Below are 19,633 nucleotides of genomic sequence, written 5' to 3' on the forward strand. Positions count from 1 at the left end.
CGGGAGCGGCGAGTACTAGGGTGACTACAACAGTGGGACGGCGGACAAGGCTCGACCCTAAGGAGCTTCGCTCCTAAAACTGCGCCTGGCGATGACGTTATCGCACGTTGCCTAGCAACGCTTTGCACAGCCGGCGTGAGGCGCTGCAACGCTACGCACGTGACGGCATCACTCGGCGAGGTTACCACCCTCTTCCAAGTTACCCTCGCCAGAGCGCGAGGCGCGGCCGACGTATCCGGCGTTCGTCGGAGTAACCCCGGCTGCAGCCGGCGTCGAGATGCGACTTGCTGCATTTCGCGCCGGCCTCGTCACCAAGAATAGACCACATGCGCGTCTCGTTGAGCACGATGGGCTGGTGGATAGCCGTGATTATGGAATGCGCAAAAACCGATCCCTCTATAGTCCAACGTGTGCGCCGTGCTGTGCCTCCTAGAACATGCGCATTTTATACGAAACTGGGAGTTTCAGGATGATACGAAACTGCGAACTCACTGCACGTGCCGCCACCAGTATCCATCAGCCCATCTTGCTCGACGAAACGCTGATGCAGTCCATTCTGGGCGACGCGGCCGGCGCGAAAGGCAGCATGTCGAATCTCGACTCCTGCTGCAGCCGGGGCACGCCGATGAACGCCGAATACGTCGGCCATGCCTCGCGCCGAGCACGCTCGCGCGTCAACGCTACGTTGGACTATAAGTAGGCTAAGTTTGGCTAAGAACCAGCCAAGCCAACAAACCAAGCTAAGCAAAGGAAAGCTAAGACAAAGCTGAGAACTAGCCAAGCGAAACCAAGTTAAACAAGGTTAAAGTTAAGAACAAGTCAAGCCAAACCAAGTTAAGCAAAGGAAAGCAAAGTTAAAGCTAGGTAAGGGCTACCAGCTTCGCTGTTTTCCCAGTCTTCGCACCACTTAGTGTGAAGCTGCCCCAAATTTTTTTATTTACACAGGGCTGGTTTGGCAACCTCACCGATTTGTTCTAGGTGTAGGGAAGGTGGGGCCACAGAACATGTTTATTTATATCTTGTTGAATATTTATTAGTTTAAATAAAGAGCCTTCGAAATAGAACTCCGCCTTCTTGAATCACATTCAACTATTCAAATTTACTGTCCTTCGGTGCCTTTACTCTTTGGCACAGCGACGGGACGGTTATCGCTGCCATCCAGGATTTTGTTTTAGGATCAATGCGATTTCAACTCTGAATTCAAAGTTTAATCTTCCTTTGCTTTCCATCACATTGAATTCGAGTTATTTGTTTTCATGGTTCTCATGTAATTTAAAATTTTCATAAAATCAATATCTCTATTCTCTACCTTTTGATGCTAACTTGTCTATTATAAAATTTCGTCCTCTTATTTCGTACCTATTTTGACCTACCCGGTTGTTGGTCAATCCCCTAGAGAGGCTACGCGCCTATATTTCCAACGACCTACATCTACATCCTCAAGCATGTAAGCAGCCAACGTGGCAGCGTTTGGGTAGTGTTTGGGACACTCGGATGACGTTCCTGAAGAGACCTATCTACCCATTTTTGTCACCCAATAAAAATAAATTTTGTAGTGGCGAATTTCGGCTTCAGGTGAGAAAAATGGATAGCTTGTGTGCGGCAGATACACTAGTGAGTAGTTGAGGTGACAGGAGCACCGCGATTGTTCACAGCAATAGTTCTTTGCAGAAGAATTTATCGACCAAGAAGTTCTTACTTAGAAATAGGGAACGGTAGAACTTCATTGTTGCCACCTACTAACAAAGAAATTTCTCGGGGTAGGTGGGTGGATGATTTTCCACCCCCTGGTTACGCGACTAGGGGTGAGTATAATAAAAATGATAAGCACAGTTAAATACAGGTGTTCCTAGGATTTATCGCCGATACACACGATTTCTAGATGGCGGATTTGGAGCCAGCATGGTCGCTGATTGTAGCAGTAGGACTGGGAAGGCAGTTAAAAAAATTTAGAGCCCTTCCCCGGTCGAGAAAATGGGGGTAAGCTAAGCTTGTGGCAAGACGACAATGTCGCAGCCGTTCCGTCTCGTTTGGCCTCAACGTCGCGCTCCCACAACTCGGGTTATTGGCTCTTCCCTGACGTTTCGCCTGGGCTTCAGAAGCCCTCACGCTAGAATCGGCACGTCGAAGACGAGCCCTTTCCCGAGCTAGTTCGCGGCGCCGTTGCTCAAATGCAGCCTGCTCCTCGGCGGAACGCACCAAGCGAGGCCTTCCCATCCGGACGCCGAAAATAATCTGAGGCGAGGGAAGCTCGGCGGAGCACGTGCCAACCTCGTTTCTTTCCCTTTCACTCCCCGCGGCCCACCAAATGACCCTGATTGGTCGCGCGCGTCACGTGATCCGGCGCCGGCGCAGCTTTTCTCGCACCAGTTACTCTGGGAACAGCCGGGTTTTCTTTCTTTCTGGTTCAGGGCTCATGCCCGCGTATCCCTGGCTCATACCCGCATATCCAATTCGGGTGTGATGGAATAATTGTTCGCCACGTATGTCTGTGTGCAGTCAAGCGGTAATGAACGTCAAGGACGCACGAACGGATTTAAACCAAAATTTATCTAAGATGATAGAACTGAAACAAAGGAAGCACTAAACAGAGAACACAGAGTGAAGGTCCCTAAAGCAAACTCTACACTAAGTCCTACGCACAGCGTTCAAGGAAAGAGCAAGTACGTCTGACACGTTCAGTCCTGATGGTGTCGTCGATCGGCGGTAGATCGTCTGAGCTGTCGCGACGATTCCCATTGGAGATGAGCCAAGGCACGATGACCCTCGTGGGAGGCGAGCCAAGGCAGGATGATGGCACTGGGCATCAGATGAGGCAGGCGAAGGCCCACGGCTGCATTACCGTGGCGAGAGCACTCGAAGGGGTGTCGGGCGGGTGGCTTTCACCGCCACAACTTTACGTGCCACCTCGAGCAAGAGGCGGCATCAAAGCAAAGGCCTCGGTTAGGCCTCGCCCCGGATACGGCCTGTTCCAACAGGCGACTACCTGCAGGCAACAGCCAGGCCTGCTCCCAACGGCGTCACACCAGGCGCCACTACGCATCTGCACCGACATGTAGGCGCGTTGCCCTCATGGCTGCCTAAGGTACCGCGGCAGGATTTGTTGTTGTTGCCTCAAAACATGGCTCGTACCCACGAGGGGGATTGGCCACACTGGATAAAATAAAACATACACCCAACAACGAACAAAAGGGGTAAAGGCGAACAATCAAAATTAAGATTTTGGCAACTCCTTAACATAGACTTTGAAAGGTCCTATACATAAACTAACTAAATAAAAAATTAAGAGAAAACTAACTACAAAAATAAACATAAAATAGCATGCCCAACGGTCGGTACCCTAGCAGCGTAACCTTCCGGATGCTTCAATGAATTTGTGTACAGCAGTGATCATCGAACCCTGGCTTGTGCCTAATTGACAGGCCCCAAAAGACAAAATGTTTGGCGTTGTAAGTGCCAAACCAAGATTACTACTTGTAAATTTCAGAAACATACTACGGAGGGAGTAGAAACGGTGGCAAGAAAGAAAGAAATGGTCAATATTTTCCGGTTGATTACAAAACGATCAGAGGTCAGTGATTGATAAACCAGATCTATGAAGATAAAAATTTAGGCGGGGAACTCTGCAGCAGGAAATTTGACAGCATCACCTCACATTGGCGTGAAAAGCACTTGCTCGTGTTCCACCGAAATTTTAAGTGTCGAAAATCGTCTGAGGACAGTATGGGACGAGTCATGGCAATTCAGCAATAAAGGCGTTTAAATCTAGCTCCTGTTATAAAAGAGAAATCAGGACGAACATTTATGACCGGACCATTTAGTGATGTCGAAGCAAGCGAGTCAGATGATTCATTTAAAAAGATTCCAATATGTCCGGGGACCCAGACAAAGCGGACTTCGGATAAATTTTCTGGGGCAAGAGTCGAAAATATACTCAGCAGGTGTGATTGGAGTTCCCGGAACAGCGCACTGGTCCTGCGTCGTCATTGTTGTTGTTGCCTGTCACGTCTGTGACTCCTACCCACTGGAGGATTGGCCTTCCAAGTCACGAGCCCCCTCTGCCCGTTGTTGTTGTTGTTGCCTCAAAACATGGCTCGTACCCACGAGGGGGATTGGCCAAAATCGGCACCCCCCTCTCTTCTTCTTCCTTATCTGTTGTTTATTTTTTGAACACTGTCAAGCGCGTAAGCTGCCCCTGGCTCGCCTTCGTCTGTTTCTGCTTCCTTAATTCACAGGCCTCAAGAGTTCTCAAACAGTCCACGTTCACATAGACAACACTCATAAGGTCCTTGCCCTAGAGCGGGTATTTGCCACACGTGATTTTATTATCGTTAACTGTGACGTAACTGACGCGCATGTGATGCTTTTGATGTCATGACCTATCAATAATGTTAGTAATAGATTCGTACCTTTCCATGCCAAGTTTTGTATATACAGAGTGAACGAGACCTGAGTTTTCGACAGGTTTTCGATAGGGTTCTAGCGTGACGCCACCACCACCACCACCACTGCCAACACTTGTGAGGCAATACAAGCTTCGCTGGAGAAGGGCTGGGAACGTTAGGGTATGGGCACGTGAAGGTACAATGGCATTGGGGTGGGTGGTGCGGGACACATGATTGACGGGTATATGATGAGATCGTTGTTAGGCTGTAGTGAATGAAAAAAAGTCGCCGTTTCGTCTTAAAGGCGAAACATGGATTGCGATAGCAAATCAGTAGACAGCTGTACAAAGTAAGTATATTAGTTTCACCGGTTGTATAACTTTGCAAACATTCGCTTATACTAACTAAATTAACAAGCATGGTGTCAAGCGCACGCAGCTAAACATAAACACAGAACACTCACTCGATGATATGTTATCAAGTAGAAAGTGAGGACAACTTCACTCGTTTTTATTCTCCTGGAAACTTTGCTGTTCCGTCTTCTTTACGAAGTTTTTCAAGTTCTTTATATTGATGTTTAATTATATGACATGCGTGTGCTTCCATAGATTGCAAACAACACTATCCTGCCAGTTCTGCCATGTTTTGTTATATGTAATATTGTGCGGTCGTTACGTAATACGTGTTTCTGTATGGCGTGACTCGCAGCTCCTGTTGTATGGGGGCCGAGGGCACTTCACGCTGCGTTTATGCAGCTTTTATATCCGGCTCCTGCATTTGTACTGAACGAAAACAAATGAAGAGAGAGAAAACAATATTTATCATCGAATTCGAGACCCATTACGGTTATTTCGCATTCAGGAAGATGGATATCGACGCAACGTAAAGCTGCCATTGTGACGTGGCTTACTGAGCATGGCATATAGTTACAGCTTAAACCATATGGTCGTTTAGCGCAAATAATGAAGTAGGGACGGGGTCAAGGGCATCGCCAACTTTCGACTGTTTATACATTTCTTTTTTTTTCACTTAATATATATGCACAGCCATGCTCAGCATACAGAAAAAAAACGTGCCTGCGATAATGAGCACGTCATGCCGTATATGAAATGCGCCACAGGAGTCGTTTATGAGATTCCCATTTCTTGTGGCTTGACTTATGTCAGCCAGACGGGAAGCGGCATTAACAAGCGTGCGAGGGAACACGAACTATCATTAAAAGGTAAAGATGGAGCACATTTGCCGTCACCCTGCAGTTCACATGATTGCGAGCCATGTCTGGATAAGGTGCGGATTCGGGGTAATAGCAAGGGCGCCACGGCACGTGAGTTGTTGGAGGCCTTTCATATTAAGGCACGTTGACCATCGTGTATCAGTGATACGTCAGTTTCTCTAGTGCAAGTGGAAAAATATTTTTTGATAAATGATTGTGATTTGCACGATGCGGGTATGATGTTTTTTTTTCTGTATGCTGACCACGTCTGTGCATATATATTAAGTGAAAAAAGAAATTAATAAGCAGTCGAAAGTTGGAGCTCCCTTTGACCCCGTCTCCCCTTCGTTATTTGCGCTAAGCCACCATATGGTCTAAGGTATAACATGAACCGACTTGTCCAGCAACAAGTTTTATTACCATGGCATATAGTCTGCAACCTGGGTCTTGTCATCGGCTGGCGAAAACCGCCAACGACTGACTTTTTCCCTGACCCTCGCGTTAACGTTCCCTCACGGTTTGAGGTTGTGTCGATCTCAAGGCCCCTGAATGCCAAATTAGCCGATCGAGTGTGAAATTTAACGTTGGATATCTTTGAACACGAGCAGTCCAGGATAATCAAGTATCACGTGAAGTTGACTTCAGATATGATTGTCTTGATGTTTCGAGTATAATGCTATAGCGTAATCGGCATAGCAAAAAAAAGTTAACTAAAAAGCTTGCGTGAATTATGCATTTGACCGCTATAGGTTGTCAGGAAAATTGTGATCGCCAAAGCGTACAAACTGCCTCTGTAAGCAGATTTTGCGTAGCTAGAATAACGTTTTATTAAAATTACTGCTTCATTTTGAAGATCCCATAGAGTAAATGCAATATTTGGGGGCGCCTAACGTCCAGAGAAACGGCTGTCTACACAGCTGTCACACATAATTCCTTGTGTAAAAGATGCCGCATTATTTAGTGGTAATGAATAAGCACTTTGGGGGAATTTCTCGCTTGGCGGGTTTGCATGCAGATTTGTAAATGAACAAGAAACTAGCGTAAAAGGCGCATGCATTCACGTGGGAACACATGGAGGAGACAAGTGGACGGGACAGGACAAGCGCTGCACTTCAGACTAGTTCGAAGTCCATGCGCTCCTTCTCTTCGCTTCTTTCCTACTGAAGGCGTTTTTTTCTGCTGGCTTCCTGTTCATGTACACAAATTTTTGTTTCTCGACGTAGAGGGTTGCTTCAACCCAATTTATATCGTTTGCTACGCAACCATAAAATCTGATACTTCGGGCCTAAACAATGCCTGTTTTACTGGCCATTTCTTTTTTCTGTCTACATTCTTTAGACCGAAATTCTAATCCACATAACAAACTGTATTAGTAGTTTCTAGTGGATTTCAAACCTTTGTTTGAACGGAAATCTCACAAGAACGTGTGACAACACTGGTCACTATGCGGCAACTGAGTCTGCGCCTGCGACAGTGCTTACTTATTGTTGCACTATGCAATGAAAAGATTCACACATTCGTATTTTCCCGCTTTTTTTACCATATGTAGGTGTATATACTGGTGTGAGCGCACTAGCAGCTGCCCTCGCCCTCCCACCGGATGGGTGCGTTATCGGGTTGGAGATCAACGAGGAAAACGTCAAAGTTGGGAGGCCCTTCTGGAAAGAGGTAACAAATTCCTTCCTACTGGTTTATTTTGTTAATTCGGCTATTATTAGGTTTGGTCTAAACGAGCCAGGAGCATACAAAGTGTTTAAAAACGTCCACCAAACTGCGTGCAAGAAGTCTCATATCCTAAATTTGGCACGGCTTCAGCCGGTATTCATGCCCCTGCACAAGGTGTTTATATACATCAGAAAAAGATTGAGAAGAGGCGGAAGGAAGACATTTTACAAGTTCTGTGGCAATGTCTCGAAGACGTCTCTTGTACATCATGAGATGATCGACAAGATGGTTTGCGCATCTTGTCAAGATCTCCTGCAGATGGTAACTAGATGTAGGCGTCTTCAGTGGGTTAGGTGTTCTTTTCTACAAGAGTATGTTAACCTAGAAGGAAGCACAAAACAGACAAGGACGAACGGCGTTTGTCGTTGTGCTTAACATACCCATGGTTTATGGCAGACCAACTAGCCCAACAGTAAGTGCTTCCTATGTGTTTCCTTTGCGTCTGAATCTTGCTGTACACGTGCTCACAATGGCGGAAAACGTACACGTGCTTCAAGCGGCGGCGTAGTAATGCACCATTATTTCCTGGAGTTCAGGATGTACCAGGCTTTACTACGTTTATCCAAGCTGCTTCCCTGCAGGGCCAGGACACGAAAAGAATCTATGCTTTGTGACATTTAAAAAAATCCAGGAGAAGCTTCGCCCGCAGTACCACACTGCACCGCTCCTTTGTGCCTCCGCGATCAGAAATATAGTTTCTGAGACACGCCGACATTGCAATCAGTTCGCCCCCGCCATGATGTCGGGGAAAAGAGTGACCGGGATTGGCTGGCGCATCTACAAAAACTGATGTGTAGATGAGCCAAACAATTTTTACCGTTCACAAACTCTCTTTCAATGGGATAGTGGTGTATTTAACACTGCATACTTATTTTAGACGTCTGCTCAGGCAATGTCTCAAGAGAACTGCTTCTTGCCTTAGTTGGTATTTACTGAAAAGACATATTAGTCACTAAGTGAACACACCCACCAAAAAATGATGAGACATTAAACGTCGGTAGGCGCGGGGTCTCCCCTGCGTCTTCTCTGCACCTAAAAAAAGTTATTTCACTCACTCACTTACGTTAAACGACAGCACGGACCGCATTTCTAATTGTTTTGTTAACCGTTTAAGGCACTGTGTACGCAACTGTGTACGTCAAGAAAGTGTGTCAATAGCAATAGCATTGATGAATGTAATGGTACTTAAAATGTGTCACATACATATTGAAAGTGTTCTGATTGGAATCGTGTTGCGTGTTTGAATGACGGGTTCAAAATGTTTCAGTAAAACGAGTGGGAAGGTAGACGGTTGTGTTTACTTGCTCGGTACGAGTATGTTGTTGTATGTGGTGGGTGTACTCCTTTCACTGTCTTTCACAGTGTTGTATCTGGAATAATTCTCAAGCGCCTGGATGGATGCTTTTCAGGCCTGCTGGACAGGAAATAGTTAATGTTCTCATATGTAATGTTCCTGTAGTTAGTTTTCCCATAAAGTCGATGTTCTGTAAACTTGACAAAACTCGCTAAAGAATCGAAAATTCTTAATCTATTCTGCAGCTCTATGCCTTTTTATGATTTGGAATATGCAAGAAATATGGTGAAAGCAAGTTTTCAGTCAACAAAATTCATTAGCGTCTGAAAGCGTTAAGCTCGAGTTATTCATTTGTACGCAACTTTTGTCCTTTGTTTGTTCTTGTGTTCATTTAGCCGCAAATATGTACTTCAAGTAATGCCGCTGAACGGTGGTGCTGCTGTCCGCCGCTGCTGACAGAGACGGCACTTCTCTCGAAAGACGCTGAATAATTTGCCGGCTGGGAGTTTCGTTCTTTCGAACGGCGGCTCTTCGAATAGGAAATGTAGGCTTCGATTTTTCTCTTTTTTATACGGCAGTTTTTCCTGAACGACGTGCGCGGCCGCGTAATCAGTTTGCACACGGCCACGAACCTTATAAGGGCTTTTGACTCATCGCATGTGCGCGTTGCCACGTGTTTACGGATGCGAGCAGCTGTGAGATTTTTGCGAATACGGGCCCTGGGCCCGTGTTCACAAAACATTCGTTATGTAGAACTCTTCGTCAGAATATGCTTAAAAAACGTTGTGTGTGGATTATCAGGGCATAAAAAGGCGCTTCTTATGTTCAATGTAGTCAGCGAATAATTAGTCTTCCTGGTTCGTAACAAGCGAAAATAATTTTCGCATACGAAATGTGGGCTTGGATTTTTTCTGTCTATATTGTACTGTACTTTTTCCTGAACGACGTGCGTGGCCGTGTAATCAGTTTGCACACGGTCACAAACCTTATTGAACCTTTTCGCGGCGCTCCCATGGACGCTACCGTGCTTGATCACGTGGTGACGCTTGCCTCAGCTGCCTCAGCGTTTACAATGCAAGCGCGTGACGGAGGTGTGGCGCAGCAAACCTCCGTTTCGACGCATATCGCAGGCGGTGACTGTGTGCACGACAGGAAGCTTTGGCCACAGCTTTAGAGGACATGTAAATGCTTTCAGAGCTCATTACGCCTTGTGCGAATGGCGCGAGCAGCGTATAGGGTGCTTGTACTAAAAGCGGGGCTGGAAATGTATTCCAAGCTGTCCAAAATTTCTGCTTATGAAATAAATCGGGTTTGTGCTTTTCGTTCTTTATTTGGCAAACATTTTGAAGCAGCGGCTTGTCACGCTTCTGAGTAAAGTTCCTAGGTTCCTCAGTGTGGCCACAATCTGATTGTTTATTTTCAGCCTAATCGTTCGCGGGCGTGCTCTGCTGCGATAGATTTGTTCTTGCTGCCCACAAAGCTTGAAATGCAAATGTTCTATACTTAGCGGTAGCTTGTAGCAAGAACGTATTATCGCTAGTCCCTCGCTTACTCTGTGGACCGTCGCGAAACGTTCAGCTTCCGACATTCCTGTCGTGTAGGTGTAGTCGCCGTCACTAATCCTTCGGTACATTAATTCAAGTGTGCGCCCATTCACTTAATATTGACAGATTGGCAATACGGTGGGCGTAAGTATCCGTGCGAGTGGGGGTGGATGTGTGTAGATAACGTGCGAGAAACTTACTAAGCCAGTAAGTGCAACTGCTCCCTTTTGTAACAAGCGGTACTCACTCTTAATTGCCGACGTTACAGGGTTTAAGTCCTTTCTTTGGAGGTCAGAGATACAGCGCTGGCGGATGAGTGGATTTTTTGCATTCTCGAGGAATTCCCTGCACCGCGAAGTGTCTGCAACACAGGCAGTCCTTACGTAGCAGCGGCGAAACAGGTTGATTCCATTCCTTACGATGTGAATTAATCACTATTTTTGCAGCGAACTACCGCACTCGTCTTCCCTTTATCGTTACACATTTTGCAGCATGAATTGGGCGCAGTGCATTAACGAACACCCAGTTGCATTTCCGACCGCTGATCGCACAGGAGCAGGGCAGAACTAGTAATGGTTTCGTATTCGTGCGCATTCGCTGAGGACGTATGGCGCGTCGCCGACAGCGACATCTCGTTCCTTTAGAGCAAACTGCTCCGCGAAAAGGGTCAATACGGGCTTTTGACTCATCACATGTGCGCGTTGGCACGTGTTTGTGGATGCGTGACGCTGTGAGATTTTTGCGAATACGGGCCGTGGGACCGTGTTCACAAAACAGTTGGACTGTAGAGCTCTTCGTGAGCATATACTTAACAAAAAAAAGCTTATCGGGGCATAAAAAGTCACTTCTTATGTTCAGTGTAGTCAACGAATAATTAGTCTCCGCGGTTCGTTACAAGCGAAATAATTTTTCGAAACCATTGCTTCCAGGCTGGGGTCGACGGCAAGATTGACCTCATGATTGGTGCCGCCAGCAAGTCACTTGGCAAGTCTGGTTCTGTGTTTTTCCAGTCTCTAGTGCTAATTTCATGTTGTGGGGTACCTTCCGGACCTGTGAAATTTGTTTTTAATTATCAGGAACTTGGCTGCGACTGACACGAGTAGCAAGATCCGCCTACGTTTGCGGATATCGCTAAATGAGTTAGGAAAAATATTCTCAAATTAATCTTGGGATAAATTTGGACAGATTTAATGCGATTGCACGTCGCGTTACTGTCAATTGGTTATCTTCTTACTGACAATCACATTGAATGTTACTCAAAATTTCCATCAAACACAGTGCGTGGCATCTGCGAGAATCCCACGAAGTTTTAATGCAGATAATTTTTTACGAGTAGTATTTTGAAGTATGATTCCTATTAGTAGCAGTAACCTTTAGAACAACCACAGTCATTCAAGATCGAAGACCCCAAAATTAATTTTTCCCATACTTAAGCTGGTCCGACCTTTTCTTGAAGGGGTGGCGAAACACTGTTTGAGCGTGGTAAAAAATGGTCCTGATCCACATAAAATGCCGCCTTGGATGTGTGGGCCCAAACCGTATTTGCACGTAGATAATGCGTAGATAACGCAGAGACTGGCCACTCGAGACACTTTGCGTGTATTCGCGGGCTCGGAAGAATACATTTATATAGCACGCATTCAGCAAGAGAAAGTTGTATCGGGAGTTTTTCATGCTGGTCTTCAATTTTCTCATTAACACTTTTCATCTAATTATAATATTTGAAGTTGATTAATAAATTAAAGCTAACTATGTAATTAGGCGGAATGCCAAAAATAATCTGAGTATCACCAAGCGACGGCAAACAACATTACCGGGGTTCTCTCCAGCTATGTGGCATTTGCATATTTTAAATCTTGGTGCATGATAGCTCGGGCACCCTGTATATATATTAAAAAGGAGGTTAATTGTAAGGGCCAATAATGGGTAGAGCGGTTCACCTAGCAGTCTCTAAGCTCGAGTCTCTGCGATACACGATGTTGTTGGCAATGCTGCTACCTCCGCCGAGACGTTCTTCTTCATTACAATAACGCCACCGGAAAAAAGAAGCCATCCTGGCGACTAACTTAAGATGGGACCGCACAACCATAATATGGCTTGAGCCCCCGGACGTGGAATACTCCGCGGTTATGAAGACGCATGTCAGACAGCTGTGTGACTAGCTCTATAATGTAGTTGAAGGCAGAAGTTTCTCCATCGTATTTAGGAAGAAGTTTGAGTCCTTGTTTTGCGGTTCAGTAGGGACAGTCAAACGAGGATTCATGGGCGAAAAGTTGGACTCGAGTTGCGGGCATAGTGTTTTGATTTTTGGCGGTTCCGGTGCTCCGAAGTGACGCAGCGGGCCAAATGGAGACATTCTTCTGCTTGTCTGATAGTGCCCAAGATTTGCAGGCATTCTGTTGTTCTGGGTAGTAGGGCAGTATGGTATCGATTGTATGAGAAGGATGACCACCGTGAAGAAGATAGAAGGGCCCTAACCGGCAGTGGCTTGCGTTGCGGTATTGTAGGTGTAGGAGACAAATGGAAAAATGTCGCCGTTTCGCCAGAAAGGCGAAGCGTTCATTGCGATAGCAAATTAGTAGAGAGCTATACGGACTAGGATAGTTTTATCGGCTGCATAAACTTGGACACATTCGTTTACTAACTGAATTAACAAGCCTGGTGTCAGCGCGCACAAGCAAACATGAATAGATCACACTCGATGACCGCAAACAACCCCTGTCAAAACGCTGGCGTGAGCAAGGGCGACCGCCGCAGCGAGCGAAGTTTCGTGCGGTCGATCGCTTCAACGGAAACTGAGCGGCGAAAGCACAGCGCCTACAAAGGTCAGAGCCGTGTGGAGATCGCTTTCAAGAGACGGTGCGCACGACAGCCCACACCGGCGCAATGTACAAGTGCGCAGTTGTTGACAGAGTAGAAGCTGCCCCCTCCCTCCCGCGCTGCCTTCCCACTTTCCTTCTTTTAAATGGGAGATTGAGTCGCCAGTTCCCTTGCGCCTGATTAAAAGATACGCCTTTGGTGCCGCAGCATAGCGTCGCCCTCCTTCCCTCCCTGCCTCCCTACCATACCGCCCCCCCCCCCCCCCCCGGCTTTCACGCGACGGACGAAGTCGCGTTTGCTCTCTGCCGTGCGTTCGCTCTTCGTGAAAGCGCGCGTCCCCCGCGTGCTTTCACTAGCACATACGGCGCGCGGCGACGATTTTATCGCCCTTGGACTTTATACGGAACCTCACGCGACGACGTCGACGACGGCGACGGCGACGGCAAAAATCCGCTCGAAGGGTCGATATAATTTCTATCGCAATAAAACTATATAGATCGCAATTAGAGTGGTCGAATGCGATGTACCTAGCGAGCGTGTCACCAAGCGTGCGATTAAGGCATTCCGCGTTACCTTTGGTGCAGGTGTGATAGGCGGTGCATGTGTGTTGAACAATAACGCATTCAGCAAGCAGTTTTTCAATGACTTGACAGAAGAAGGGTGGCGTCGGTTGCTTAGGAGTCCACGAGAGACTTCATGAAGAAGCACAAAACAGCGCTATACAAAAGTAGCGACTTCCTGCGCTGTAGCAGCTGGGGCAGCAGGCTGTACATAGCGTGTTAAGTAGTCCACGAAAACTATAATCCACTGGTTGCTGGATTTAGTCAAGGAAATTGTGCAATACAGATCGACAACGACACCATACAAGGGTTGAGATGGGCATGAGAGGTGTTGGAGCTCACCGGTTGAGATTTCTGGTGGAGATTTGCGGCGCTTACGTTCAGGGCAAGAGCGGACGAAGTTCGGAAAGAAGCTGTACATCCAATGCCAGTAGTAGGGGTGCCGAAGTCGTTCGTCTTCAAAACGCCGGTGTGGCCACACTGGCGGTCCGAGCAGAAGGAGGAGCAGATCTCTGATCTCAAGGCTTTCTAGATGACGAGCTACCATGTACATCGCTCTGGGGCATACATATAGACTCGTGTGAGGGCCACCCTTTTTTTGCCCAATTTTGACGACGTGCGGCCCTTACACGGGACCGAAACTTTTGGTCGAAATGGTGTCGGCGCAGCCCCCGACTACTGCACACACTGGGTTCCCGGGCGTACCACTGCATCAGAGGTCAACGCGCAGCTCTTGCATACCCTCTAGGTAGCGGTACGTGGAAGTACGCAGCACGCGAAATTTCCCCGATGCATGTTTCGTTGTGCGGCCTTCAGTGAAACATGCTAGACGAGTTTAACGCACCAAAGAACGTCAAGTGTTTATTCAGCGCTGCCTTTTGTACATTCCACAAGAAAAGAAAAGAGGAGAAGGGCAAAACTGCACGTACTCTGCACGGAGAGTGCGCTGTGATGACACTGTGTGGCACGTGTACATCGCCAACTGCTGATTTATCAAACACGATACAATGCGCGTGCGCGGCATCGGGGCACCGAACACGATTGCTTCTCCAATATAATTTTTCCCCCAAAATTTGGGCTACCAAGTTGGGAGCATAGCCCTTACACCGGTGCGGCCCTAACACGAGTCTATACGGTATTTGCGTACACACAGGAGCTGATCACGGATCGCAAAATGTGGAATTTAGCGCCGAAGCTTTTGAGAGGCCGGAATTGTTGAGGTATTTGAGAGAATGTCGAAAATGGATGCAGCCAGCGGTCATTGTGTTGTTCGGCAGCACTAGTGTAAAAGTCAAGGGACGACCATGTGCTCGCACTGGGGGACTTACGAGTGACCTCTGGCGAGAGCGGTAAGCTGGAAAGAGCGTCATCATCGGAACGTTTCCGCCCTGAACGATAAACCACGCGCATGTCCTGCTCCTGGATTGGCAGGGCCCAGCGAGCGAGGTGGCCAGATGGTTCCTTTAAATTCGAAAGCCAACACAGCACGTGGTAGTCGGTCACAACGTCAAATGACCGGCCTATGAATTAGGGCGAAACTTGCCAAGCGCCCAGAAGATGGCCAAGCACTCCTTTTCCGTGACGCTGTAGTTGCCCTCCGCATTGCTCAGCGTGCGGCTCGCATAAGCCACGACGTATTCTGCGCGGCCAGTATTTTTTTAGGGGCGAAGCTCCTTATAGCGGCACCCGTTCCGTCCCCGTCGTCGTAGTAGTAGTGTGTAACCAGTAGTGTGTAACCAGTCTGAGAAAAATGAGAAAAGAAATTCCGAAGTTGTGTCCGTAGCGCGGAATCGAACCAGGGACCCCTCGCTTCCGAGCGCGCGGCGTTAGCCCACTACGCCACGAAGCGGACATGGAGACACGCACCACGATGGCAACCCAACATTAACGAAAGGCCGCGTTTATAGCGCGTTTCTAACGCGTTTGTGCTAGCGCGTTACGGCCCGTGTAAGAAGCTGGTGTAAGACGCTGTGGCCTCTCCGCCTTACCTTCAACGCGTTTCCAACGCACTGCCCAAAGCGGTGGCAAGTCAAGTTCAAGTCGAGGAGCGTTTATGAATACGGGGGGTATACTCTCTCAGCAGTCATGTGATGGCGTCGGCAAACGCGGTGCACGTTCCGGCATGTGTAAATGGCTGCGTAAGACGCTGTGGCCGCTCCCCCTTACTAGAGAGTACTGCACGTTTCTAACGCGTTTGTGCTAGCGTCCCCTTAAGCGGGAGATCCGATGATTCCCTCCGGAGCTTCGCCCACTCATCATCATTCACCCCGTGGATATGCTGTGATTTTTTTTTAAGTATGCCCCACCATTCTATCAATAATGTTGCTCATACCTTGTCTTGCATTCTTGGCAAAGCTATTCCTCGGGATTTTGAGAATGACAATCCACAAACAAATGCCAAGAAACAAAACACCCACAGCGCATGCCTTTTATGTTAAATCTTCTCAGACTGAAATATTAAAAGCGCGAAACAAAAACAGAAAGCTGAAAATTATGCAATTTTTTTTAGGCGCAGCTGTGCAATATCTCCGGGATCGCCCCACGCAAGAGGCAGGTTTCTACCAGAAAGCTCGCCTTCGTGCATAGCGTTCACCGCCAGTGTTTCCCGATAACCATTACGCTTGCTTAAGCTGCAGTTGTCGGGAAGCTTGAGAAGCAGTCTACTTTTTGCGGAGCCACCGCGACTGCCACATGCGTCGTCTTTCATTTTTCAGATGATCTGATCGCTCAAGGCAAATCCAACTTTTTCGACTTCATATTCATCGACGCTGACAAGACGTCATACGACGAGTACTACGAGAAGAGCCTGCAGCTCGTCAGGCGCCACGGCATCATCGCTGTCGACAATGTGAGTAGCCTGCCGATGTGACGGGCCCTGAGGGCACGTCACACGAAGGAAGTGTGCTACGCATTCTGAACGTTTACACTACGGCAGTTGTGAGCCTGGGGAAAGCCAGTGGAAAGTTGTGCTTGTTTGTCATCCATGAGGGGACGTACATGCAGGTCCATTGTTAAAGGGAACACACATTACCAGAGCATGAGCGAACTTTCGTCTGTGACAAGTTTGGAAGCGTCCAACGGGCCATGGAGAAGATGGCACTGTTTTATTTTGTTTTATATACTGGCAAGGGGCATCGAAATCTCTTGCGCAGGCACCAGCCAATGCAGCACCTGCAAGATCTGAGCCACCTAGAAATCACCTTTTGTTTAACAATGGACATGCACAGCGCAGGAACACGGGGCAGACATGAGCACAGACACCAACGGCGGCTTGCAACTTAATAAGTCCGCGACTTTTGTTTGTTCTCCTGTGCATCTCTTGTGTCTACGTTGTACATCCAATCAGGAATGTCCTGCACGTTCTTGTGTTGTATTTCTGTGGTGGGCATGCGCGGTAGACACGTTGTACAGCCTATAGTGTAATCAAATGCGTTATACGTCAGATGCATATTATACCCAGAGCACGTTTGCCAAACAATATTCCACCAAACGATCGCACTCTGTGAGACTAAAGGCACGCAAGCGTTTATTCATTGTAACCAATGCGCAAAGAGGGACAAGACTTGTGTCCGTTGTACCCTCATCGCATTACTCACAATGAATTCATTCCGACTTGCCCAACTTGCAGCAATTGGACACAGGGGCTTAACTTGAAAACGTTTATTTCTTGCTTGATTTTATGGCTTCGTGGGACAACTAAATGATCCATCAATTTTATCTTTCGATGCAACAGGAAGAAGGATCGGAGAGATGTGCATGCAGACTTATGTCCCGGGTTTAATAGAAGCTAAACGCAATATAAATGTCCTCCTGTTCACAAATGTAAATTGTAACGCATGTTCCCCCGATGTCCTTGGAGAACAAAATGTGGAAAAGAGTTTATGTTTTGAACGGAGAAAAAGTATGCTATGGAAGATGCGCGCAGAACGTTTTGCATGCAGGCTAATCAGGTGCTTTGGAAATAATTACTAAGTCATAATTTTCTTCCTCTTGAGGGGCGCCATACGAAACGCGTACTGTGTGCGATATCCTTGAAAAACTAAACGTCGCACCGTGTTTCAATTTGCAAGAGTATGGAGGCCCGATTTAGATGATGCGCGATCAAAGTCTAAACTGTAGATAAATTACAGCTTTTCTAATAAAAAATATTGATACGAGCGCTGGAAAGCGTTTCACCGCTAGCCCTTATATGCAATCTTTCCTAGTGACCTAGGAGAAGTGAATATATATATATATATATATATATATATATATATAGGTTCATACTTATACGGTACAATTAGAGGCCATATTAGGGGCCATGTGCACCCAAAGCTTTATGTCTGTGAGTTAATTGCGGGTTTTGCTAATAAATACTGAATGCTTGTTTTCTCTATATTTCAAGGCGTTATATGGATGGACATATAACACAGCGTTATATGGATAGAGCATGGACCCCAGTCCCCTTCCAGGGACTGGGGTCCATGCTCTGCGTCATGAGCTGGTAATGTTTTAGCCGGTTATGCCTAGGGCCTTTGCAGTACAATATTTTTGCAAGCGCTCGCAAGTGTTGCACACATGTTTTAAAACTCACATTGAACGTTTACATAGTGTCATTGAATGACTGAAAACAGCATGCACTTCGTGTTTACTTAAAATTTGCGTATGTCCTGGCTGATTTGCGTTCAATGTTTAAAGCGCGCGCGTTCATTGCAACATTTGTAGTAACATAAGTCTGCTGTCTAAACGAGACGGCAGTTCACAGGAAGATGAAGGCTTGAAGTGAATACCCGAGGTAAAACAAGGAGTGTCGCGGGAGTTATTATTTCAGCAGAGGAATTAGTCTTCGCCAGGACAGCAACTGCTATCATTTGCAGTGTTAGGTACGCGTACATATATGGTGCTGAAGAAACCAGTTGCTGACCTGATAGAGACAAGTTCCTTTGTCGAAATGATGGCTTCCGCGACATTCCTTGCTCGAGCTTTGTTATTCAGTGTAAGTCTGCTAGCTTTTTTGCCTCGACAGAAATTACTTGCGAACATCTCTTTATTTAATGCGTAACCATTCTTTGGCGGGCATCCCGGAGAAACAGTGTCTTTACCGTAAAGCCTTGTAACTGGATGATAAGTGCGTAATTGGTCAAGGTACAATATTTAATAGGTGTAATAGTGTAACTGTTGATGAGTGGTAGCATTATGATCGATAAAAAATGGTCACGTTGCCATCGCCTCGACAAAGTCATTTGATACAATAAAAAAGTATACAATGATACGCGAAAAAATGATAGTCGGCAGAAGGAACAACGAGAACAGCGATAGTAACTAGGAGGTAACAGCAAGAAGAGGAAAGGAGGTGTTCAGAAGGAGATCACTGTCTCTATATTACGCTCGTAAGATTTCTTTGCAGCCGTCAGCGGGAAAGGCAAGCACTGACACCTCCAAATCTGAACTGAAGCTGTGGCTAAATTTCAGCACGCCTAGTTCGAAAGAATATAGTGAAATGGGGATATTTATAACGTTTCTGATACTCTAAAATGAAAAAAAAGAACCCGAATCGTCAACTTTGGGCGCCAAACCCACCGTTATTGTGCGTGAGGTAGAGCCGCTACCACTACTACACCTCAAAACCATAGTTTACGAAGGAAGATGTAATCACTGTGATTGTGTGGAATGGCAATATTGCTTGATACATTATGATAAGGTCTAAGCAGGACAGACATGATTAGCAATAAAAATGCTACAGAAATTCTAATAATTCTGTAGAATTCTAAGAATTCTGAATTAAGAAAAAGCATTGGGTTGTCGTGCATAAGCTAGCAACATAAGTAAGCAAAAGCGAAGTAACAGCCCAGCAAAGAATGCTTACATATTAGTAGGCAATTCTCAGTATTTCTGTAGCATTTTCACTTTTCTTTAGAAGTCAATGGCAACAATACCACGGGCCCAGTATAATAAGCCTGCGTTAAGCTAGTGAAGGTATAGAGCTGCCTTCGTGCAAAATGTCATGTTTTTTGTTAATATTTATGATTTAACCCTTAACTGGACAGTGGGTTATGAGGGACGGAACAGTGGAGAATTGAGGGTTAGTTTTAAGCACCTGGATCTCCTTAACG

The 19,633-nt window shown here is 46.6% G+C and overlaps 2 protein-coding genes across 2 annotated transcripts in view; both read left to right on the forward strand.

The window, feature by feature from the left end:
• The window catches only part of LOC125944746 (probable caffeoyl-CoA O-methyltransferase 2), a 105,741-nt gene that overhangs the window by 84,593 nt on the left and 1,515 nt on the right, over positions 1–19,633 (forward strand). The window lies entirely within an intron of this gene.
• Positions 1–19,633, forward strand: part of LOC119450455 (O-methyltransferase MdmC) — a 33,258-nt gene that overhangs the window by 12,110 nt on the left and 1,515 nt on the right. The window contains exons 3-5 of the mRNA XM_049665881.1: positions 7,148–7,266; positions 11,091–11,145; positions 16,256–16,389. Coding sequence (XP_049521838.1) covers positions 7,148–7,266; positions 11,091–11,145; positions 16,256–16,389 — 308 coding nt within the window. The remainder of the gene's footprint in view (positions 1–7,147; positions 7,267–11,090; positions 11,146–16,255; positions 16,390–19,633) is intronic.

This window comes from Dermacentor silvarum, chromosome 4, assembly GCF_013339745.2.
Source record: "Dermacentor silvarum isolate Dsil-2018 chromosome 4, BIME_Dsil_1.4, whole genome shotgun sequence".
Taxonomy (NCBI): Eukaryota; Metazoa; Arthropoda; class Arachnida; order Ixodida; family Ixodidae; genus Dermacentor; species Dermacentor silvarum.